The sequence below is a fragment of the Somniosus microcephalus genome, chromosome 14 (assembly GCF_052327205.1).
Source record: "Somniosus microcephalus isolate GS21.2 chromosome 14, FLI_Smic_1.0, whole genome shotgun sequence".
Taxonomy (NCBI): domain Eukaryota; kingdom Metazoa; phylum Chordata; class Chondrichthyes; order Squaliformes; family Somniosidae; genus Somniosus; species Somniosus microcephalus.
The window spans coordinates 9867461-9891924 of record NC_141000.1 but is presented as its reverse complement, the minus strand read 5'-3'; the positions used below and the strand labels follow the sequence as shown (position 1 = coordinate 9891924).

Genomic DNA, 24464 nt, shown 5'->3' with positions numbered 1-24464 from the left:
GAAGATGCATCCTCTTCTGTGGCTTAGTGCAACCCCTCCCACGAGCAACATGCAGCTGAAGCACGCGTGGGGAAAGGTGCCAATCAGAACAAGTAATGTTTGGCCTTCGCCTGGAACTGGGGAGGTAACGGTCAGGGCTGGGCCCATTCCTGGAGACCCACTCAGCACCAACTACCCCTCTCCGTGCTACAATACACCCATTGGTCATTAGGGGGCACTGCTTCCAAACCAAGACGATCACCAGTACAACAGGCCCCTCCTCACTGTCCCCAAGGCCAACTAAGTCCCAGAACCCAGAAGGCAAACAATCTGCTTCGGCCCCTGAATTGTAGTCTGGATGTGGCAATACATTCCTCCCATGGGCACCGTGCAGGCAGGATTTGCTGTGACTTCATAAATAATGCGGTAGCATACGCGCTCATAAAACGTGCATGATTGTACATCTAAATATACAAGTACCACATAAAATATATATGAGAATGTTTTCTTCACCGTACAATGGCTTCGTAAAACATTTGCAAATGTAATAGCTTCATAAACTATTTATTGAGAACTCAATAAAAATATGTATATAAAATATAGAATGCGCTACAGGAGTATATGCTTACTAAAAATGGAAATCTATCAGAATGCGTGCGAGGCCAACTTTCCAATTTTCCCACACATACCTACACTCACACACATGCAGATCTCCACTAATCAATGGACGGAGGAGTAGATCTGTGTAATTATTTTTATTTCATACTGTGGTTTGCGCAGCTTGAGGTGTGGGGCTTACTTCTGTTGCAAAAAAAAAGGTACGGTTGAATATGCAACACAAGCAGGACATTCACTTGTTGGGCGTGTTGCTTTTTTTTTGTACTGAAACAAACAACCAGTTTTCACTTCCTGTGACCTCAGCCTTCCTGCTTGCTGTGGAAAGAGCCATTTGAAATCTCGGTTTAGCGATTACACAAAGCAGAGGGGATGGAGGCGGTTACAAAAAAATAAGTGCCAAGCCCAGCAACTGTAAAGCCACACTTGGAGAATGACCCTGGGAACAAAATGGAATTGTGCTCTTTCTGATGGTCGTCCGTGTTTAGCGGACTCATATAATACTGGAGTAACATTCTGTTTTTGTCTCGTCGCATCCACTTTTGTCTCTTTTTCAGTTGACTTCCTGTACGTGAAACATCTGTGCTGCCTTAATTCAAAGTCACTTCATTCCAATTATCTGACAATTCAAAGTTATTTCGCACTTTGCTATTATTTATTTTGCTTAATTTGAATTACTGGATAATTCAAAAAAAATTAAAGCACAAAATCGACGTTGAAATATTCGAAGTAGCCTATTTTAAATGCAATCTGGTAAGGATGTGGCCTGGACCGGCAAATACCAAAGATTTTTAATGCAAATGTTTCAGCCCCATTATAAAGAGGGCAAATGGGGGAACCGTACTATCTATTAGTGTACTGTATTCGCTGCTCACGATGTAGTCTCCTCTACATTGGGGAGACTAAACGCAGATTGGGTGACCGCTTTGCGGAACACCTCCGTTCAGTCCGTAAGGGTGACCCCGAGCTTCCGGTTGCCTGTCACTTTAATTCACCGTTCCATTCCCACTCAGACCTCACCGTCCGCGGCCTCTTGCGTTGTTCCACGGAAGCTCAGCGTAAGCTCGAGGAACAGCACCTCATCTTCCGATTAGGCACTTTACAGCCTTCCGGACTCAACATAGAATTCAACAATTTCAGATTTCTGTTCTTCTCTCCCACATGGCAGCTGTCTTTCATTCTGCCAGCGCAATTTACACTTCATCTCGAGCCATCCTTTGTTTCTTAACCTGTCCCATTACCATCTCCTCTCGCCTTGAATATCTCTTAATGTCTCTTAACCTCTTCTGCCTTCTATCCTATCACAGACCTCCCCTTTTGTTCTTGATATACCTATCAATTCCTCCAATAAAAGGCGAAGAGTTACGAAGGTGACTAAAGGTTTTTATTGACTAAATAACAGAGCCCACTCTCGTGGGTGATCCGATCCAAGCAGGAGGAATACCAGCCAGTCGCTCACCTTTATACCTGGCCTGGTGGGTGGAGCCAAGGCGGAGTCGGCAGTGGTCATCCCAGGTATAGCAGTGTGGCAAGAGGCGACCTCGTACCGTGATACAATAGTGGTCAGTGATACAGTTATAACGAACAGTGGTGAACAGTGCTAACTACTAACAGTGATACGATAGTGAACGTGGTTTACCACATTCACCCCTTGTTTAGAATTAAGTCCGGCGGGGTGAAGTGTACTACCAATTCTGGTAGGTCAGTCTGTCCGGAGGCTTCGTAAGCCTCTCCGATCGCCGCAGCGGTGGTGTTGCCTTATCCGGTGCTGGTGCCTTATCCGGTGTTGATGCTGGTGTTTGCGTGGTCGGCGAGGGCTCGTGGGGTTCCGGCATGCCGTCTACCTGGGCTGGGGTTGGGGGGGGCGGTGGCGGTGTTTCCGGATCGGCTGAGGGTGCGAGGTCTCGTAGGGAGACAGTGTCCTCCCGCCCGTCTGGGTACGCCACGTAGGCGTACTGGGGGTTGGCGTGCAGGAGGTTCACCCTCTCGACCAGGGGGTCCGTTTTATGGGCCCTCACGTGTTTCCGCAGCCAGACCGGCCCCGGGGCGGTCAGCCAGGTTGGTAGAGTGGTTCCCGTAGTCGACTTCCTGGGGAAAACGAACATTCGTTCATGGGGGGTGGTGTTAGTGGCCGTGCAAAGTAATGACCGGATGGAGTGCAGCGCTGTCGGGAGGACTTCTTGCCAGCGGGAGGTTGGGAGGCCCTTAGACTTTAAGGCTAAGAGGACGGCCTTCCATACCGTCGCGTTCTCTCTTTCCACCTGACCGTTACCTCTGGGGTTGTAGCTGGTGGTCCTGCTTGCTGCAATACCTCTCTCTAGGAGGAATTGCCGGAGTTCCTCGCTCATGAAGGAGGAGCCCCGGTCGCTGTGTATATAGTTCGGGAACCCGAACAAGGCGAAGAGGGCATTCAGGCACTTAATGACCGTGCTACTGGTCATGTCGGGGCAGGGGAAGGCAAAGGGGAAACGGGAGTACTCATCAACGATGTTGAGGAAGTACACATTACGGTCAGAGGACGGGAGGGGCCCCTTAAAGTCGATGCTCAGGCGCTCGAAGGGGCGGGTGGCCTTGATCAGGCTTGCTCGGTCCGGCCTATAGAAGTGCGGTTTGCACTCCGCACAGGTCTGGCAGTTCCTGGTCATGGTCCTGACCTCCTCGATGGAGTAGGTCAGGTTGCGGGCCTTAATGAAATGGTAGAGTCTGGTGACTCCGAGGTGGCAGAGCTGGTCGTGGAGGGTCTGAAGCCTATTGATATGCGCGCTGGCGCATGTCATTCGTGAAAGGGCATCAGGGGATTCGTTCAGCTTGCCTGGCCGGTACAAGATCTCATAATCGTAGGTGGAGAGCTCGATTCTCCATCTCAAAATCTTGTCATTCTTGATTTTGCCCTTCAGCTTGTTATTAAACATGAAAGCCACCGAACGCTGGTCGGTGAGGAGGGTAAATCGTTTGCCTGCCAGGTAGTGCCTCCAGCGCCGTACTGCCTCCACGATCGCCTGGGCCTCTTTCTCGACCGACGAATGTCGGATCTCGGGGCCCTGTAGGGTCCTTGAGAAGAAGGCCACTGGCCTCCCCTCCTGGTTTAGGGTGGCGGCTAAGGCGAAGTCGGATGCGTCGCTCTCCACCTGGAAGGGGATGGACTCGTCCACTGCGTGCATCGTGGCCTTGGCTATGTCTCCCTTAATGAGGGAGAAGGCCGCGCACGCCTCCTCCGTGAGGGGGAAGGAAGTGGCTTTCAGGAGGGGTCTGGCTTTGTCCGCGTAATTGGGTACCCATTGGGCATAGTAGGCGAAAAGCCCCAGGGTTCTCCTAAGTGCTTTAGGGCAGTGGGGGAGGGGTAGCTCCATGAGGGGGCGCATTCTTTCTGGGTCGGGGCCGATGATTCCGTTCTCCACTACGCAGCCGAGGATGGCAAGGCGCGTGGTGTTAAACACGCATTTCTCCTTATTGTAGGTGAGGTTCAGCCGTTGGGCCGTACGGAGGAATTTCTCCAGATTCGCGTCATGTTCCTGCCGGTCGCGGCCGCAGATAGTGACGTTATCTAGGTAGGGGAATGTAGCCTGCAGTTCGTTCTGGTCAACCATCTGGTCCATCTCCCTTTGGAAGACCGAGACCCCATTAGTGACACCGAAGGGGACCCTAAGGAAGTGGTATAGGCGCCCATTCGCCTCGAAGGCGGTATACTGGCGGTCCTCAGGGTGGATAGGGAGTTGGTGGTAGGCCGACTTCAGGTCGATGGTCGAGAATACTTTATACTGTGCAATCTGATTGACCATGTCAGATATGCGGGGGAGGGGGTATGCGTCCAGCTGGGTATATCTGTTTATGATCTGGCTGTAGTCGATGACCAGGCGGTTTTTATCGCCGGTCTTTACGACTACGACCTGGGCACGCCAGGGGCTGCTGCTCCCCTCGATAATGCCCTCTTTCAGGAGGCGCCGCACCTCAGAGCTAATGAAGGCTCTGTCCCCGGCGCTATACCGCCTGCTCTTGGTAGCGACGGGTTTGCAGTCAGGGGTAAGGTTAGCAAACAGAGAGGGTGGCGGGACCTTGAGGGTGGAGAGGCTGCAGGTGTTACGCGGTGGGCGGTTTAACGTTTGCTGGTTGTTGACTGTGAGTGGGGGGAGGGGTCCACCGTATGCTAGGGTTACGCTTTGGAGGTGGGATTGGAAGTCCAGCCCTAGTAGGACGGCAGCGCAGAGATGGGGGAGGACGAGGAGTTTAAAGTTTTTATACTCCGTGCCCTTAACCGACAGGGTCATGACACAGTAGCCGCTGATGTCCGTGGCGTGGGACCTCGATGCCATCGAGATTCGGCTGCGCGTTGGTAGGACAGAGAGGGAGTAGTGGCTCACCGTGTCTGGGTGGATGAAGCTCTCTGTGCTTCCGCTGTCGAACAGGCAGGTCGTGGCGTGGCCGTTCACTTTGATGTCCATCATTGACTTGGACAGATGGTGCGGGCGGGCTTGGTCCAGGGTGACGGAAGCTAGTGTGTAGCTGAGCGAGTCGTTGTCATCTGCGGGCGAGGCGGTCGGGCGTGGTGAGTAAAATGGCGTCTCCCACGAGGTAGGGCAAAATGACGGAGAAGATGGCTGCCCCCGTAGCTCACATGAGGCACTATTGGGGTCGGTTGCCTTAATCAAAGATGGCCGCCCCCATGACTCATGTGTGGGGATGCTGGCCTCAGTTGCCCTAAACAAAGATGGCCGCCCCCATGACTCATGTGTGGGGATGCTGGCCTCAGTTGCCCTAAACGAAGATGGCCGCCCCCATAGTTCGCATGCGGCACTGCTGGCCTCTGAGGATCCGCTCCTGCAGGCCTTGGAGAAGTGGCCTTTCTTCAGGCAGGTTTTGCATATGGAGTTCTTGGCTGGGCAGCGCGACCTCGGGTGCTTCTCCTGGCCACAAAAAAAACAGCCGGCGGCCCGATCGCGGATGCCCGATGTCGGGGCCGGTGCCGGGAGTGGCGGGGCCGGTCGGGTCCGGGACGCCGACGCAGAGGTAGGTCCCGGGGGCGGCGCTGGGAAGGGTGCTGTGGTAGGGGTCGGGCCCGAGTCCCAGGGTCGCGAGCAGTACCTGGTGAATGCTTCCTGATCTTGGTGGGCCACTTCCAGGGAGATAGCGAGGGCTTCAGCTTTTTCCATGCTGAGGTCTTTAGCTTCCAGCAGTCTTTGCCGTGAGTACTCGGACCGTAGGCCTTTCAGGAATGCGTCGCGGATATTATCTTCAGTATTTTCGGCTGCCGACACCGATTTAAAGTCACAGTTCCTGGCGAGTGCATATAGCGCCTGTGAGAATTCGGCTACTGATTCTCCTGGCTGTTGCGGCCGTGATCTTAGGAGGTGCCTAGCGTACATGTAGTTTACCGGGGTCCGGTACTTCTGTTTCAGCAGGTTGATGGCGGTCTCGTAGGTAGTCATGTCCTCGATGAGAGTGTATACTCTCGGGCTCAGTTGTGCCTGCAGGACACTTAGTTTGGATGCCTGAGGGACGCTGGATTCTCTCAGGTATGATTCGAAGCAGACCAGCCAGTGTTTAAAGTCTGCGGCTGAGTTTGCTGCTCGTGGGTTCAGGTCCAGGTACGGCGGTCTGAGGGCTCGCAGCCAAGCTGGCTGGTGTGGCTGTGCTCCTGGGAGCTGCACTGGTGGCTCCTCCGCCGGTTGTGACTCGTTGTCGGACATCATTAAATTTAGTCAATAAAATTGATATACCTATCAATTCCTCCAATAAAAGGCGAAGAGTTACGAAGGTGACTAAAGGTTTTTATTGACTAAATAACAGAGCCCACTCTCGTGGGTGATCCGATCCAAGCAGGAGGAATACCAGCCAGTCGCTCACCTTTATACCTGGCCTGGTGGGTGGAGCCAAGGCGGAGTCGGCAGTGGTCATCCCAGGTATAGCAGTGTGGCAAGAGGCGACCTCGTACCGTGATACAATAGTGGTCAGTGATACAGTTATAACGAACAGTGGTGAACAGTGCTAACTACTAACAGTGATACGATAGTGAACGTGGTTTACCACAGTTCTTTCATCCCCTCCCCCATTTCCCAGCCCCTACACTTGCTTAAAAATCTGTTCCATTGCCTGCTTTTTTCCAGTTCTGACGCAAGGTCATCGACCTGAAACGTTAACTCTGTTTCTCTCTTCACAGATGCTGCCTGACCTGCTGAGTATCTCCAGCATTTTCTGTTTGAACACCCCAAGCAGCAGCATTCTGCAGAGGTTCAATCTTCTGGGGCAGGTTAGGCACCCTGGATGTGTACGCAATGGAGCAGGTTTCTGCCATTGTGATAGCAATAAAGGAACCTTCCCCTGGCCCTGTGAACTTCAGCAGGAATAGTGTTGGAGGTCCTTGGTGAGCACATCATAGAAACATAGAAAAATAGGAGCAGGAGTCGGCCATTCAGCCCTTCGAGCCTGCTCCACCATTCAATATGATCATGGCTGATCCTCTACCTCAATACCATAGTCCCGCTCTCTCCCCATACCCCTGGATGCCTTTTGTGTCTAGAAATCTATCTATCTCTTTCTTAAATATATTCAGTGACTTGGCCTCCACAGCCTTCTGTGGTAGAGAATTCCACAGGTTCACCACCCTCTGAGTGAAGAAATTTCTCCTCATCTCAGTCCTAAATATCCTACCCCATATCCTGAGACTGTGACCCCTCCTTCTAGACTCCCCAGCCAGGGGAAACACCCTCCCTGCATCCAGTCTGTCTAGCCCTGTCAGAATTTTATACATTTCAATGAGATCCCCTCTCATTCTTCTAAACTCTAGTGAATACAGGCCTAGTCGACCCAATCTCTCCTCATACGACAGTCCTGCCATCCCAGGAATCAGTCTGGTGAACCTTTGCTGCACTCCCTCTATGGCAAGTATATCCTTTCTTAGGTAAGGAGGCCAAAACTGCACACAGTACGCCAGGTGTGGTCTCACCAAGGCCCTGTACAACTGTAGTAAGACATCCTTGCTCCTGTACTCAAATCCTAGCACTTACACAAGATTTGTCCTCTTCCATCCGGCGGAGTTTTGGTCCTCTTGGCCCAGTTTTTGCTGGCGTGTGGCATCTTGCAGTGTTCCCCGTTAGTTAGACACTTTCCCTCACCCTTCAGCCCGAAAATGTTTCACCCTGTAAGTTGCTGGAAGTGTGGGCAACGGGGCCATCTGGGACCTTGAACAATGGGACCAACAGTCTATCTCCTTAACCAATGACGTTTAAGGGCTTAAGGATTGAGAAAGAAACAGAGGAATGACGGAGGAGGAAGCCGGGTGAATTAGAGTCAAATCAGGTGCAGAAAGAGAACTAAAGGGAGGGAAAGAAACATTGGATTAAGAGAGAGAGAAAAAAGAGACAGAAAGGAAAAGTAACAAAAAAAACTAACATTTTAAATAAAAATGTTTAAAAATATCTAAGAACAATTTACTATCTGCAGGAATGAGACTCCACAGTTTAAATTGTTCCCTCTGTGGGCCGGAGAGGTTGATTGGCATTGCAGGAACATAAAACTCCTCATTAAAAAGGTACTTACACTGTTAACACTTTCTGCAGCGAGTTCAATTGGCAATTAATGCGCAAATGCGCCAATTTCATGAAACCCACGGAGAGGTTGAGGGCGAGCTGCCATTTTCGTGAGGCTTACGGCGGAGCGGCACAAATCTTCCAGCAACTTTCACAACCCACGGGGTATCTCTTCCTCACCACAAATTGCCGGATGATTTACACATTAATAACGGTGAACACCATTAAACTCGTTGTTACTTTGGCCGCAGCTGGGCCCTTATGTTCTCACTTAATATAAGCCTCAGCTTAAATCACTTTTATAGCCTTGAGCCCTTGAGTTTTTTTTAACCATCAAGTGATACTAACATTCAGAACATGCTCTGCACACGCAGCGTCCTGCTATTCCCAATTTGAGAGCTGTCCTCAGCTGACAGTGTGCTGTCGACTTTCACCACTCTCGGACAGTACCTGCCAATAACTGCAACATTAAAGAAAAAAAAGAACTTGCATTTAAACAGCGCCTTTCATGACCTCAGGATGTCCCAAAGCGCTTCACAACCAATGAAGTGCTTTTTGAAGTGTGGTCACTATTGTAATGTAGGGAAATGTGGCAGCCAATTTCCACACAGCATGGCCCCAAAAATCTTCTTCGGCAGTCCCTCGGAACCGAGGATGACTTGCTTCCACATTAAAAATGAGTTCACAGGTGACTGATGAGTTCAATGCGGGACCGACAGTCTCTGTCATAGGTGGGGCAGATGGTGGTTGAAGGGGCGGGTGGGTGGGGTGCTTGGGTTGACGTGCGCTCCTTCTGCTGTTTGTACTTGGCTTCCGCTTGCTCCCAGCGAAGAGACTCGAGGTGTTCGGCGCCTTCCCGGATGCTTCTCCTCCACTTTGTGCAGTCTTGGGCCAGGGATTCCCAGGTGTCGGTGGGGATGTTACACTTTTTCAAGGAGGCTTTGAGGGTGTCCTTGAAGCGTTTCCTCTGCCCACCTGGGGCTCTCTTGCCGTGCCGGAGCTCCGAGTAGAGCGCATGTTTTGGGAGTCTCGTATCGGGCATGCGGACAATGTGACCCGTCCATCGGAGCTGATCGAGTGTGGTCAAAGCTTCGATGCTGGGAATGTTGGCCTGAGCAAGAACACTAACGTTGATGCGCCTATCCTGCCAATGGATTTGCAGGATCTTGCGGAGGCAGCGTTGCTGGTACCTCTCCAGTGCTTTGAGGTGCCTGCTGTACATGGTCCATGCCTCTGAGGCATACAGGAGGGTGGGTATCACTACTGCTCTGTAGACCATGAGCTTAGTGTCGGGTTTGAGGTCCTGGTCTTCAAACACTCTCTTCCTCAGGCGACCGAAGGCTGCACTGGCAGACTGAAGGCAGTGTTGGACATCTTCATCGACATCTGCCCTTGTTGACAGTAGGCTCCGGAGGTATAGAAAGTGGTCCACGTTGTCCAAGGCCTTGTCGTGGAGTTTGATAATCGGGGGCAGTACTGTGTGGCGGGGCAGGTTGGTAGAGGACCTTTGTCTTACGGATGTTTAGTGTAAGGCCCATGCTCTCGTACGCTTCGGTGAAGGTGTTACAGAGGAGTTTCACTGCTGTCTGCCACAGGGAAAGTCATCGCAAGAATCCTCCTCAATCGCCTTCTCCCAGTGGCCGAAGAGCTCCTCCCAGAGTCGCAATGCGGATTCGCCCACTAAGGGGCACAATGGACATTGCAAAGTTAATAAAAGCATAGCACAGTAGCTATGACGGGCAATGGTGCAGAATGCAACTCTGTTTGGAAACATAGAAACATAGAAGATAGGAGCAGGAGTAGGCCATTCGGCCCCTCGAGCCTGCTCCGCCATTCAATGAGTTCATGGCTGATCATCCAAATTCAGTACCCTGTCCCTGCCTTCTCCCTATATCCCTTGATCCCTTTAGCCTTAAGAAATATATCCAACTCCTTCTTGAATATATTTAATGAATTGGCCTCCACTGCCTTCTGTGGTAGAGAATTCCACAGGTTCACCACTCTCTGGGTGAAGAAATTCCTCCTCATCTCTGTCCTAAATGGCTTACCCCTTATCTTTAGACTGTGACCCCTGGTTCTGGACTCCCCTGCCATCGGGAACATCCTTCCTGCATCTAGTCTGTCCAGTCCTGTTAGCATTTTATAAGTTTCAATGAGATCCCCTCTCATTCTTCTAAACTCCAGCGAGTATAAGCCCAATCGACCCAATCTCTCCTCATACGTCATTCCTGCCATCCCAGGTATCAGTCTGGTGAATCTTTGGTGGGCTTGTGCTGTATCAAGAGAAAATGTTATGTAGATTACATTAGGGGTTAAATTGGGAGGAAGCTCATGCGGAACATAAACACCGGCATGGACCTGTTCGGCCGAATGGCCTGTTTCTGTGCTGTAAATACTTGGCAATACTTTGTAATGGTGAATGTATATTAACTAAAAGGCATTGACATTGTTTTTTTTTGCAAATTTTTCCCTGTTTTCTCTTGCAGATCATGGTTCACTCCAGGATGCACTGTCAAAATTAGCAATTGTAAAACTCTTTATTTTTTCCAGAGATTGCTAGATTTTGTATTTCACTAAACAATTTTTGTAACTGTATCGTCATCAATTAACTAGAGAAAGGTTGGAAAAAAATATTGCATGGCGAGAACTGAAGCAATTTCCCACCTTTTTTTTTTTACACAGTTCCTCAAGTCCTCAAAAGCTGTGCAGAATTCATTGAGAAACACGGCATTGTAGATGGGGTCTACAGGCTGTCAGGGATTACGTCCAACATTCAGAGGCTGAGGTAAGGCATCACTGGCAGCTGTTTCATGTGGTTTTATTGGCCTGGAGCGTGACTTGGGCTTAGAGCAACATTCCACATTTGAATTCCTCAAGGGTTGAGGAAAGTTTTCTCCTCAGCTGTGAATGGGTACAGGGGCACCGTGTGACGTAAGAAAACTACTAGGCACTTGGTCTAAGCGTTAAACAAAGCTTTAATCAACTGTTTTACAACATGGAGGTCTAGTTGTGTCCTTCACTAGTTCCTGTTAAGAATGTCCTGCGCAAGCTGGGCCCGTGCCCGAGTATTTATACTCTCCCTGGACAGCGCCACCCGCAGGCCGCTCAGTATTATTTCATAAGTCTTTCTTTCACGAATGACTGATTCATGTCACCGTGTCTGACCTTCCAGAGTGGTCAAGCTTGAAGCTGCATTACGGACAATGACCGTGCCTGGCCTTACTCAGCTGAGGCAGTCTCAGCCCTGAACCTTACCCTCACTGGGTCCTGGTTCTGAGCACCTGTAAAATCACTCAGGTGTTGCAGTGACTGAGATTTCAAAAGGTGAAATAAGGCGCCGAAGCTTTCAAGTGTTTTTGATGTATTAAGAGCTTTTTATTCATTACGAAATTAGGTTTTAAAAAAGCTTGCTGTGCTTTGCCTGCTGGATATCTTTTTAATGGGAGGGAAAAGACAAGGCCCGTTAGGGTCAATTTTCAGTTCTATTGCCTAGTGTTAATGGGAGTGATAAAGGCCTCAAAATGGAGTCAATTGCCCTACCGTCCCCTTAACAGTGATGAAGGGGCTGGTGACATTTTGAAATGGACATACTGTTGGGTGTCCAAAGTGCCCGCCTGTCTCAGGCGATAGGTCACTTTAAATATGCAATTTGTCAATTTTAGGCTGGAACTGGTCGGAGCATGCTCCATGCTTGGGGGGTTATGCTTCAACTGTATAAAACACTAGTTAGGCCTCAGCTAGAGTACTGCGTGCAGTTCTGGTCACCACATTACAGGAAAGATGTGATTGCACTAGAGAGGGTACAGAGGAGATTTACAAGGATGTTGCTGGGAGTAGAGAATCTTAGCTATGAGGAAAGACTGGATAGGCTGGGTTTGTTTTCCTTGGAACAGAGAAGGCTGAGGGGAGACCTTATTGAGGTGTATAAAATTATGAGGGGCCCAGATAAAGTGGATAGAAAGGACCTATTTCCCTTAGCAGAGGGGTCAAAAACCAGGGGGCACAAATTTAAAGTAATTGGCGGAAGGTTTAGAGGGGATTTGAGGGGAAATTTCTTCACCCAGAGGGTTGTGGGGGTCTGGAACTCACTGCCTGAAAGGGTGGTAGAGGCAGGAACCCTAACCACATTTAAAAAGTACTTGGATGTGCACTTGGGATGCTGTAACCTGCAGGGCTACGGACCAAGAGCTGGGGAGTGGGATTAGGCTGGATAGCTCTTTGTTGGCCGGCGCGGACACGATGGGCCGAAATGGCCTCCTTCCATGCTGTAACTTTCTATGATCCTATGATTCTATGCACACTCCAGGCAATAGAGCCAAAGAGACCCAGCCAAGGTAAGTTTGGAATTTTATATGCGGGGCTTAGAGGAGCATACTGCTCCTCCAAGACCCAAACAAAAATAATCTGGGCCACTACCAGCCTGGGAACCCCCCCCCCTCCCCCGCGATCACAATCCCCTCCCCTGGGACGGCCCGATATTGGGAGGTTTCACTTCGGTGAGCGGCATGTAAACACCCCCCACTCCTGCCAGCTCACCGTCCCAATGTTAATGAGGCAAGTGCCTCACAATCGCGGCTGCCTCTTCAGTGCGGGTACAGACGATTGTCCGGCACACTCCGCTAATCGGTCACCCAAAGGTCAAGATCGACCCCGTTGTCTGTGTGAACCACACATGGTCGTGGGTCGTGCACCAGCTGGTCTTTTCCTGTCCGTCATTTTCAAATGTTAATTTTTGTAGGAAGTTAGTTAACAGCAAGAGTCTAACCACTGCCTCTTGACATTCAACGGGATTACCATCGCTGAATCCCCCACCATCAACATCCTGGGGTTCACCATTGACCAGAAACTTAACTGGACCAGCCATATAAATACTGTGGCCATGAGAGCAGGTCAGAGGCTGGGTATTCTGTGACAGTGTCTCATCTCCTGACTTCCCAAAGCCAGGCCACAAGGCACAGGTCAGGAGTGTGATGGAATACTCTCCGCTTGCCTGGATGAGTGCAGCTCCAACAACACTCGAGAAGCTCGACACCACCCAGGACAAAGCAGCCCATTTCCATAGATATATTTCTTGAGGCTAAAGGGATCAAGGGGTATGGGGAGAAGACAGTGACAGGGTACTGAATTTGGATGATCAGCCATGATCTCATTGAATGGCGGAGCAGGCTTGAGGGGCCGAATGGCCTACTCCTGCTCCTATCTTCTATGTTTCTATGTTTCTATAGCCCGCATGATCGGCACCCCATCCACCACCTTAAACATTCACTCCCTCCACCACCGGCGTACCGTGGCTGCAGTGTGTACCATCTCCAAGATGCACTGCAGCAACTCGCCAAGGCTTCTTCGGCAGCACCTCCCAAACCCACGACCTCTTCCACCTAGAAGGACAAGGGCAGCAGGCGCATGGGAACACCACCACCTCCAAGTTCCCTCCAAGTCACACACCATCCTGACTTGGAAATATATCGCCGATCCTTCATCGTCGCTGGGTCAAAATCCTGTAACTCCCTCCCTAACAGCACTGTGGGAGCACCTTCACCACACGGACTGCAGCGGTTCAAGGAGGCAGCTCACCACCACCTTCTCGAGGGCAATTAGGGATGGGCAATAAATGCTGGCCTTGCCAGCGACGCCCATATCCCACAAACAAATTTTAAAAACGTTAAGACAAAGTTGCCTGCATTGCATTCTTAGACGCTTGAAACCCAAACAATGTGTGCTTAGCTTCTCATTAACATCCCACAGCATCTATTTCACTTATTGCGCCTTGATCATGAGGGATTGACACCACTAAAACATATGGCTTTCAGTAGTTTTTATATCTGGCAAGGATACCCTGGCTCCATGGGCACTCACAGCTCTTGTGATTTTTGCATAACATCTCATCCTGAAAGGTTTTCTACCAAGGAATGAGAGAGCACACTGATTCATCTAAGGAACTGCTACATTCCAAAAGACTCGAAATGGGTCTGCTTGCTGAGAAAGAACTTACATTTATGAAATGTCTTATCATGTCCTCAGGATATCCCAACGTGCTTTACAACCAATGGGTTACTTTTGAAGTGCAGTCACTATTGTTAAAAGAACATAAGAAATAGGAGCAGGAGTCGGCCATTCGGTCCCTCGAGCCTGCTCCGCCATTCAATAAGATCATGGCTGATCTTCTACCTCATCTCCACTTTCCTGCACTATCCCCATATCCCTTGATTCCCTTAATATTCAAAAATCTATCGATCTCTGCCTTGAATGTACTCAATGACTCAGCCTCCACAGCCCTCTGGGGTAGAGAATTCCAAAGATTCACCACCCTCTGAGTGAAGAAATTTCTCCTCATCTCAGTCCTAAATGGCCGACCCCTTATTCTGAGACTGTGGCCTCTGGTTCGAGATTCCCCAGCCAGGGGAAACATCCTCCCTGCATCTACCCTATCAAGCCCTGTAAGAATTTTGTATGTTTCAATGAGATCACCTCTCATTCTGGAGAATATAGGCCTAGTCTACTCAATCTGTCCTCATAGGACAATCCCCCCATCCCAGGAACCAGTCTGGTGAACCTTCGTTGCACTCCCTCTATGGCAAGTATTAAGGAGCCCAAAACTTTACACAATATTCCAGGTCTGGTCTCACCAGGGCCCTATATAACTGCAGTAAAATGTCTTTACTCTTATACTCAAATCCTCTTGTAATAAAGGCCAACATACCATTTGCTTTCCTAATTGCTTGCTGTACCTGCATATTAACTTTCAGTGATTCGTGTACAAGGACACCCAGGCCCCTCTGAACACCAACATTTCCCAATCTCTCACCATTTAAAAAATACTCTGCTTTTCTATTTTTCCTACCAAAGTAGATAACTTCACATTTCTCCACGTTATATTCCATTTGCTATGTTCTTGCCCACTCACTTAGCCTGTCTATATCCCCTTGAAGCCTCTTTGCATCCTCCTCACAACTTACATTCCCACCCAGCTTTGTATCATCAGCAAACTTGGATATATTACATTTGGTCCCCTCATCCAAATCATTGCTGTAGATTGTGAATAGCTGAGGCCCAAGCACTGATCCTTGTGGTACCCCACTGGTTACAGCCTGCCAACCCGAAAATGACCCATTTATTCCTACTCTCTGTTTTATGTCCGTTAACCAATCCTCAATCCATGCTCGTATATTACCCCCAATCCCATGAGCCCTAATTTTGTTTAATAACCTCTTGAGTGACACCTTATCGAATGCCTTCTGAAAATTCAAATACACCACATCCACTGGTTCCCCTTATCTATTCTGCTAGTTACAACCTCAAAAAACTCTAACAGATTCGTCAAACCTTCGCAAGGGCAATTAGGGATGGGCAGTAAATATTGGCCTTGCCAGCGATGCCCACATCCCATGAACGAATAAAAAAAATTGCAGCACTCCCTCACTACCACACTGAAGTGTCAGCCTACAATACGTGCTGAAGACCGTTCTGACTCAGCTGGTCCATCATCCCTCCTGGATTGTTTTCAATTCTCATTAAGCATTGTCTTCTCTAGTATCTTGCTTGTGTCTTTTGTTTCTATGCATGATTTTATTTGTAAATGAATGTGGACATTAGTTTTAGCCTGTACCCAATGGTCTAGCATTGTGTTATTTCCTGCCATCTAGGGAGGTAGGAGAACATGGTGGACAACTGGGCATCCTACGTATTGTGCAGTGAGTGATTGGCCATAATTTGGGGTTAATCATTAGACCAGGGTTATGCAAATTGAAACTCGATAAAGAATAAAGAAGTGGGGGTGGGTGGGGGGGAGGAATAATTTTAACACTGGTCGATAGTGCAAAATGGGCAATGTTTAATTAACCACTCATTATACATCCAATGGACTACAATAGAAAGGGAAGTCAAGCGTGGTATATAATAGGCAGTTAATATGATAGCGGCCATTTTACACTAGCGCTCAAAGTTAAAATGACCCCCCAGGTTTCAGTTTATAGGAGATGAAAATGTTATCTAGCCATTTTATTGCATTTTTGAGGTATTTAAACCTTCAAAACCAAGATTATTTCCGCTCTCATGGGTGAGTTCCAACTCCCCATAATTTCGCAAAAGTCTATCTTTCCCTTTAAATCTAGGTACGCTTTTAGTAACACATCCAAGGCCATTAACAGCAAACTGCTTTTGGGTACTGGACCCAAAGGAGCATCTTATGCCTCCTTAAGATTTCATTTCAGTCTTCAAAAGTGGTAGTGTGTCACATCAGACCTCATGCTTAAATTTAAAATATCAAGCAAATTTAATAAACATGGGTTGTTTGGATTTTTCATAGTTGACAGTCAGATTCAAAATAATTGGCTGCCACACATTTAGCAGAACAATTCACCCCATCTGTGTTTGTTCAAAATTAGCTTGGTTCCTCCCCACAAGCCTACAGTTCAAAAATAAGTCTGAACCAACCTTGGAACATATGTACAAAATAAGCTTGGTACAAGGATCTGAACTACAATTGTGACTGGACTGGACAGCTATTAGCTAAAAACTTACATTTATATAGCGCCTTTCACGACCACCGGACGTCTCAAAGCGCTTTACAGCCAATGAAGTATAGTCACTGTTGTAACGTGGGAAACATGGCAGCCAATTTGCGCACAGCAAGCCCCCACAAACAGCAATGTGATAATGACCAGATAATCTGTTTTTGTGTTATGTTGATTGAGGGATAAATATTGGCCAGGACACCGGGGATAACTCCCCTGCTCTTCTTCAAAATAGTGCCATGGGATCTTTTACATCTACCCGAGAGAGCATCTCATCCGAAAGGCAGCATCGCACTCCGTTGGAATGTCAGCCTAGCATTTAAGTGCTCAAGTCCCTGGAGTGGGACTTAAACACACAAACCTTCTGACTCAGAGGCAAGTGCGCTACCCACTGAGCCACAGCTGAAACTAGACAAAGGTGCATAATTTTTGTCACACAATTATATCAGTAAAGGTATTGGGGAAACGCCCAAAATGTAACAACAACAACCATGATTTGACGGCACCTCCCAAACCCATGACCTAGAACGACAAGAGCAGCGGATGCATGGGAACACTGTCATCTCCAAGTTCCCCTCCAGGTCACACAGCATCTCAGCTTGGACATATGTCACTATTTCTTCATGGTCGCTGGGTCAAAATCCTGGAACTCCCTCCCTAACAGCACTGTGGGAGCACCGTCACCACACAGACTGCAGCGGTTCAAGAAGGTGGCTCACCACCGCCTTCTCAAGGGCAACTAGGTATGGGCAATAAATGCCGGTCTTGCCAGCGACACCCACGTCCTCAGAATGAATAAAAAACGTATTCTGGCAAAGAGTCAAAAGACATGGACCAGTAAATATCCACTCATGAAACTGGAATACAAAACTATAGATCAAAATGTAGAGTAAACTGGCAAGCAATGTTCCCCTTAACGTCCCTCCCAGGCCGTTCACAAACTGTTGCTGCTGGAAGATACCACGCATGCAACCATGCACGGAAAAAATTAGAGGGAACATTTCTGGCAAGTGCTGCAAGAAGGATTTTCATCTGAGTGCTCACTGCAGAATTAAATGTTCTGTCCAAGTGACAACGTATATTTGATTTAAACCTGTGGAATCTCACAGTTTTTTTATTAAGTAAACTACCGTAGGCTGCTTTCAACTCCACCCCATGACGTTATATTCTGCCTGCCTCACCGAACGCTGCGATAACTTTACAATACCTCTTTTTAAAACAATAAATATAAGGGCTGGATTTTCCACTTCGAGTTAGGCGGTTCCAGGGCAGTTGGGATTGGGGAAACCTGGCGGGAAGTTGTTCGCTGTTTCTCCAGCACCTTCCATCACTTCTGAGATTTTCCGTCGGGAGTGACGTCGGACATTGAAGACCTCGGCCCACACTAGGACAGGCGGATTCAAGTGAATTCTGGTGCAGTGGGGAGATCGAAGCTCTTTGAGAAGGGGTTCAGAATAGAGGGATCGTCACTCTGCACCTCTGCTGCTCCTGACTTAGGACTGCCCCTGAGTGCCAAATGTGAAAAGCTATTCCATTCCTTAGCACCATCATCTTCAGAAATGTGGAATAAAGAGGAAGTCTCAAAAAAATAAATCATAGAATCATACAGCACAGAAGGAGGCCATTCAGCCCATCGTGCCTGTGCCGGCTCTTTGAAATGTTTGAAAAACTCATTAGGCTGGATTTTCATTGAGGAGGCGGGTAGGAGGCGGGACTACAACTTTTGGGGTTGTAGTCCCGCCTCCATCGAGTTCTAGCCAACCCACACGATTTAGACTTGATTGACCTTGTTGAGCCCGCCCAGTGGGCTCAGCAGGCCAATCAAGGGCCACCCGGCAACAGGTGATGTCACAGATTGAAATTTCACCTGTCAAGACCTTTTGACAGATGAAATATCAGCGTTTTACAGCTGTTTGAAGCTGTCAAACACTGACAATCTGTACTCCAGGTTAATTCCTTCCTCTCAGGCTGATTTAGAGTTCTCTCCGGAACAGAAAGCAGAGGCTGCAGATTTTGACAGCTGGCGGCCATTCTGCTTTCTGTGCCGGTGAGATGAGGGACTCCCGAGACCTGAAGGAAGGAAGGCTGTAAAGGTAAGTAAAGGTTAGTAGAACTTCTTTAAACACTTTACACAGACCAAACACACTTACCTCTGCACTCATGCACCCATCACTCACCTGAACACCAGGCATCTCGACCCCTCCAAGCCCTTCATCCCGACGGCCCGCCTCGCTAACTTGGCGTGGTTTGGAGCTGTCTGGAATCCCACACTTCAAGAATGAAAATAGGGATGAGGCTAAAAACTGCCTGTTAACTACCTGTTAACAGGCAGTTAATTGGCACTAATCCCCTTCCCGCCTCGGGGAGGCGGGTCCCAGTGCGGGGCGGGTACCCGCCTCCTTTGAAACTGACATGGAGGCTGGTTAGGGGCAGGATGGGGTCGGGACCCCCGATTTTGGGATTTTAAACCCCCCCACATGCCTCCAATCCCGCCTCCACGGCCCGATGAAAATCCAGCCCATTTTCTTTGATTCATTCTGCCAAAAGTTAATGGGTTGGAATTGCACTGAGCAATAATAGGAGCAATAATATGTTAACAGGCTCATATGAAATTCCTTTGACTACTATTAAACTAAAGACATGAACCCATTTTGACCCCTTAGGGTGTTAATAGTTAAAGAGCCATTTCTCCTTAAGTAGGAAAAGTTCAACAGTTGGATAGACATACATGTTCCAATCTTGACCATAAAGTAGCATCCTTTCTACTTTAACAGGACTAGGCCTAGATTTTGTGATTGAGGGGCAATGCCATTGAATCGGTGGTGAGATTAGCTTTGTGCTCGACTGTCTTTGTGAGCCCTGATTCCAGCGGACCCTCTGGGGTCAGGCTCGTCTAAAAAAATCCTGCAGACTCCCAATGGTAATTCTGCTGCCTGTGTCTGGGGAGACGGAAATGGTTGTGGTGCATGCTGATGGGTAGTTGCTGCAGTTGTACAGGGCCTTGGTGAGACCACACCTTGAGTATTGTGTGCAGTTTCGGTCGCCTTATCTGAGGAAGGATGTTCTTGCCATGGAGGGAGTGCAGCGAAGATTCACCAGACTGATACCTGGGATGGCTGGAATGACATATGAGGAGAGATTGGGTCAATTGGGCTTATACTCGCTGGAGTTTAGAAGAATGAGAGGGGATCTCATTGAAACATAAAATTCTAACAGGACTGGACAGACTAGGTGCAGGAAGGATGTTCCCAATGGCGGGGGAGTCCAGAACCAAGAGTCACAGTCTAAGGAGAAGGGGTAAGCCATTTAGGACAGAGATGAGGAGGAATTTCTTCACCCAGAGAGTGGTGAACCTGTGGAATTCTCTACCACACAAGGCAGTTGAGGCCAATTCATTAAATATATTCAAGAAGGAGTTAGATATATTTCTTAAGGTTAAAGGGATCAAGGGATATGGGGAGAAAGCAGGGGCAGGGTGACAGGAATCAGTCATTCATGAAAGAAAGACTTATGGAATAATACTGAGCGGCCTGCAGGTGACGCTGTCCCAGGAGAGTGTAAATACTCAGGCACTGGCCCAGCTTGCGCAGGACATTCTTAACAGGAACTAGTGAAGGACACAACTAGACCTCCATGTTGTAAAACAGTTGATTAAAGCTTTGTTTAATGCTTAGACTAAGTGCCTAGTAGTTTTCTTACGTCACAGGGTACTGAATTTGGATGATCAGCCATGATCTCATTAAATGGCGGAGCAGGCTCGAGGGGCCGAATGGCCTACTCCTGCTCCTATCTTCTATGTTTCTATGTTTCTATGTCTATGTAGAGTGAGCAGCCATCCTGGGCTGAAAATAATAACTAAAATCCATCGCACTAGGCAAGGCGGCCTTTCAGTTTTTACTCCTCCCCTGTCACCTTAGCAACGCAGACACTAGGCACACGGCAGCATTCCTGATGCCTAGTGTTGCCATAGCATTCATGGCAGGAAATACATCCATTGATGTATTCCATCATCAGCTTATCATTCAAATCTCCCTGCCCAAATACGGACGGATGTATTCAAGGCCCGCCGTCACTCCTGGTGGAAAATCTCGGATGTGATGGAAGGTTCCGGAGAGCCAGTGGAACAATTTTCCACCACATTTCCCAATCCCAATCGCCTGGTACCACCAAAATCAGGTGGTAGCAGGGTGGAAAATCCAGCCCTTTTATTTTACCATTTCTCAGACCAACCATGCATCACATAGAAACAACGAGTAGGAGTAGGCCATTCGGCCCTTCTAGCCTGCTCCGCCATTCAACGAGATCATGGCTGATCATCCAAACCCTAGCACCCGGTCCCTACACCGACAGCCATCCCACCCAAGCCCTATCCCCGTAACCCCGTAACCCCACGTATTTAATCCCCCCTAACACTAAGGGCCAATTTTTATCATGGCCAATCAACCTAACCCGCACATCTTTGGACTGTGGGAGGAAACCGGAGCACCCGGAGGAAACCGGAGCACCCAGAGGAAACCCACGCAAACACGGGGAGAATGTGCAAACTCCACACAGACAGTCACCCGAGGCCGGATTTGAACCCGGGTCCCTGGCGCTGTGAGGCAACAGTGCTAACCACTATGCCACGGTCTTTCTAACAGGCATTGCCAATTAAAATAAAATTGTGGGCACTGTTATGCTGTAGGCCTATGAACCATTAAAAACTAGGTAATAGCTGCTCAAATTCGATTAACTTACAATCCTTATAGCCAACACACAGCGGAGACTTTCATCCCATCAGTCTTGGCTGGATTCGGACACAGGCCCTAACGTGAAAGCACCGTCTACTAATTTACTTCATCACCCAATCCTCCTGCATAATTAAAGAGCAAAGAGCCGCTGATTACCAGTCCTGACCTGCATGTTTTACAGACTCAAACTAAAACCCGTTATTATCGGTGAGAAAGTCTTGCTGGGTTTGTAATTTGAGAAATGCATGGTGATGCAATTAGTGAAGCAATTATAGTGTTGCCTCACAAATTGTGATTGCCACTAATGTTTTCATACATCGTCTCACTAAAAACTAGTAATAAAACATCAAATTACCATTTGCTGCTCTGTCCCATTCTCGCTGCGGCAGCTGATGAAACTAGTGGGTAGAATTTCTGAAGTCGTGCCCCTGGTACGCAGTACGTTTACTGCAGGTAACCTGGGTGGTAAACCGCTGCCATGCCCCGGCAGGGAATTGTATCTGTGATATTTATTTCTCCCTGGTGCCAGCCAGAGACTACAGGAAACTCTCGTTTAAACGGCACCTAAATATCCGGAATTCTCTATTAACAGGCAAAATTCTCACTCCGAAAACAACATCTCAATAACCGGCAATGTTGCCGAGTCCGAGTCTCCCGCGGTGGCCGAGTTAGTCAGTGGGGGTAGTTCTCCAAACTGCCACTACTCGGCTTCTTGGCGCTGTCGGGAGTCGGAACACCTCAATAACAGGAGTCTGACTCTCCCACGCTGCCGGTAGTCTCTTCTGATCCGCCATTTTACAGGGGTACTGTGTGTCTCCCACGCTGCTGGTAGTCATTGCATTGCATTACCCTCAACTGGCAGTACTGTACTTAATCAAGCATCTTCCACCACCCATTTAACACAACATTCTGTAGGTGAGTACCCAATTACTGTATACTGCACATTTCTTGATTTTTTTATTGTTCTTTGTTAAAAATAGCCCCGGTAGATAACCCTCTCCGTCATCCGGAATTTTTGATCAACCGGCAACACGCCGGTCCCGTCGGTGCCGGATACCAAAGAGTTTCCTGCACAATGTAATCTAAGCTCTACAACAGATGGCATGCCTGTTGTGTATGTACCTTTAAGGGAATAACTGGTCTCAGACTGCAGTACCGGCAGTGACCACCCCTGTATAAAAGGCACTAGCAACCTTCTGTAGTTTCAGTTTCCCAATTGTCTCCATTCAGTAAAGACTTGTTATAATCAACTCCTGCTGTCCGTGTCTCAATTATACACGGACATAATATTGGCGACGAGCAGATACGAACTTACCTACAGTCTGCACCACCTCATGGGATCCATCCCTGAAGCGAAGTGAGCAGAGGTCGAGGCCAGAAAGAAGAAAGAAACAGTAGAAACGGGCGTCGACCATGGGCATCCGCCTTTGAGTCAGCAGAGTTGAAGATTTGCAGGAGAGGCTGTCGAGAGCGGGGCTTGGTTCCTGTCGACGGTGCTTCAGCTAATCGGGCTGGTGGCAGGTAGTACACTGATCCTTCCTGGGCTGCGGCGGTCTAGAACTCGAGCGGGTGGCTTGCAACGGGGCCGAGCAGCATTGTCGGGAAGAGGAGAGAGAGAGAGGGTGGAGCACACAGGGCGCGGCCGGTGCTACGAAGCCGGGCAGCGTACAGACCCGAGAAGAGGGAGGCAAGAGTCCCACAGGATTGTTCCACGACGGGAAAATAATAAAATTTTAAAAAATATTAAACGCGCAGAAAGCCGCGAGGAGCTGCAGGTTGCCATGGAAACCGCGGAAAGCAACGCTAGCAACAGCGGGGAAGAAGGCAAAGCGCGGGAGGCGCCATCTTAATCCAGCGGGGAAGAAGGCAAAGCGCGGGAGGCACCATTTTGTTAAATTGGGGAAGAAGGCAAAGCGCGGGAGGCGCCATTTTAGATTTCCAAGATGCCGAAGACTGGCTATATCACTGCCTTTGATAATGCAATAGAAGACTGGACCACGTATGTGGAAAGAGCCGAGGTATATTGCGAGGCAAACGAAATAGCCGATGAAAAAAAGGCATCGGTACTGCTAAACTTAATGGGCGCAAGAACGTACAGCCTATTGCAGGACCTGATTACTCCAGCCAAACCAAAGGCGAAGAGTTTTAACGAAATTGTTGCTATCCTACAGGAACACCTAAACCCTGCACCGCTGCTGATAGCAGAAAGATTTAAATTCCACAGGAGAACTCAGCATAAAGATGAGAGCAATGCTGAGTACCTTACGGAACTACGCAAGCTATCAAAGCACTGCCAGTTCGGAGCAGGACTGGCAGATACCCTACGGGACAAATTTGTCTGTGGACTCCTGAGTGAAGGAACCCAGAAGAAGTTACTCTCAGAGAAAGAGCTGACGCTAGATAAGGCTTTCAGCGTGGCAGTGTCGTATGAAGCAGCAGCCAGGGGAGCTGCAGAAATACAACAAAAGCCACAGGAATACGGCACCCACGAAATGACACGGTGATTTGCAAAATGTTATCGCTGCGGCAGAATAAACCATGACCAGAAGGACTGCTGGTCCAAGGACAAAATATGCAGGCAATGCGGAAAGATGGGACACATTGCACGAGTTTGCAGGTCTGGGAAGAAGACCAATGACAACAAAAAGGCTACTAAGGAACCGTACAGGAAAGTACAAAAGATGACGGACAGTAGTTCCGAAGACCAGATGAGCGATAGTGAATCCGGGAACAAGAGACTAAGCTGTCTCAAACTTCACAACATAATCGCAAAAGAGGATCACCGAACCATTTGGGTCACCCTCACGATAGCAGGGTCCCAAGTCAAAATGGAATTGGATACAGGATCAGCTCTAACCGTCATGAATCGACGAGACTATGAGCGGCTATTCTCACACATACCCTTGAGGGAGACATCCATTGTCTTGAGGACGTATACGGGGCAAAAAGTATACCCCAGAGGAAAAATAAGGGTGCCTGTCGAATACAACGGCAAGAAAATACGGAAATTGTATCTCTACATTCTGCAAGATGGTGGACCACCATTATTGGGACGTGAATGGATCAGAAAGATAAGTTTAGACTGGCACTCCATTCAGGCACTG

The 24464-nt window shown here is 48.7% G+C and overlaps 1 protein-coding gene across 1 annotated transcript in view; it reads left to right on the top strand.

Annotated features, from left to right (window-relative positions):
- arhgap31 (Rho GTPase activating protein 31) overlaps nt 1-24464 on the top strand; it is a 164776-nt gene that overhangs the window by 61834 nt on the left and 78478 nt on the right. The window contains exon 2 of the mRNA XM_086006228.1: nt 10800-10902. Within this exon, the coding sequence (XP_085862354.1) occupies nt 10800-10902 (103 nt within the window). The remainder of the gene's footprint in view (nt 1-10799; nt 10903-24464) is intronic.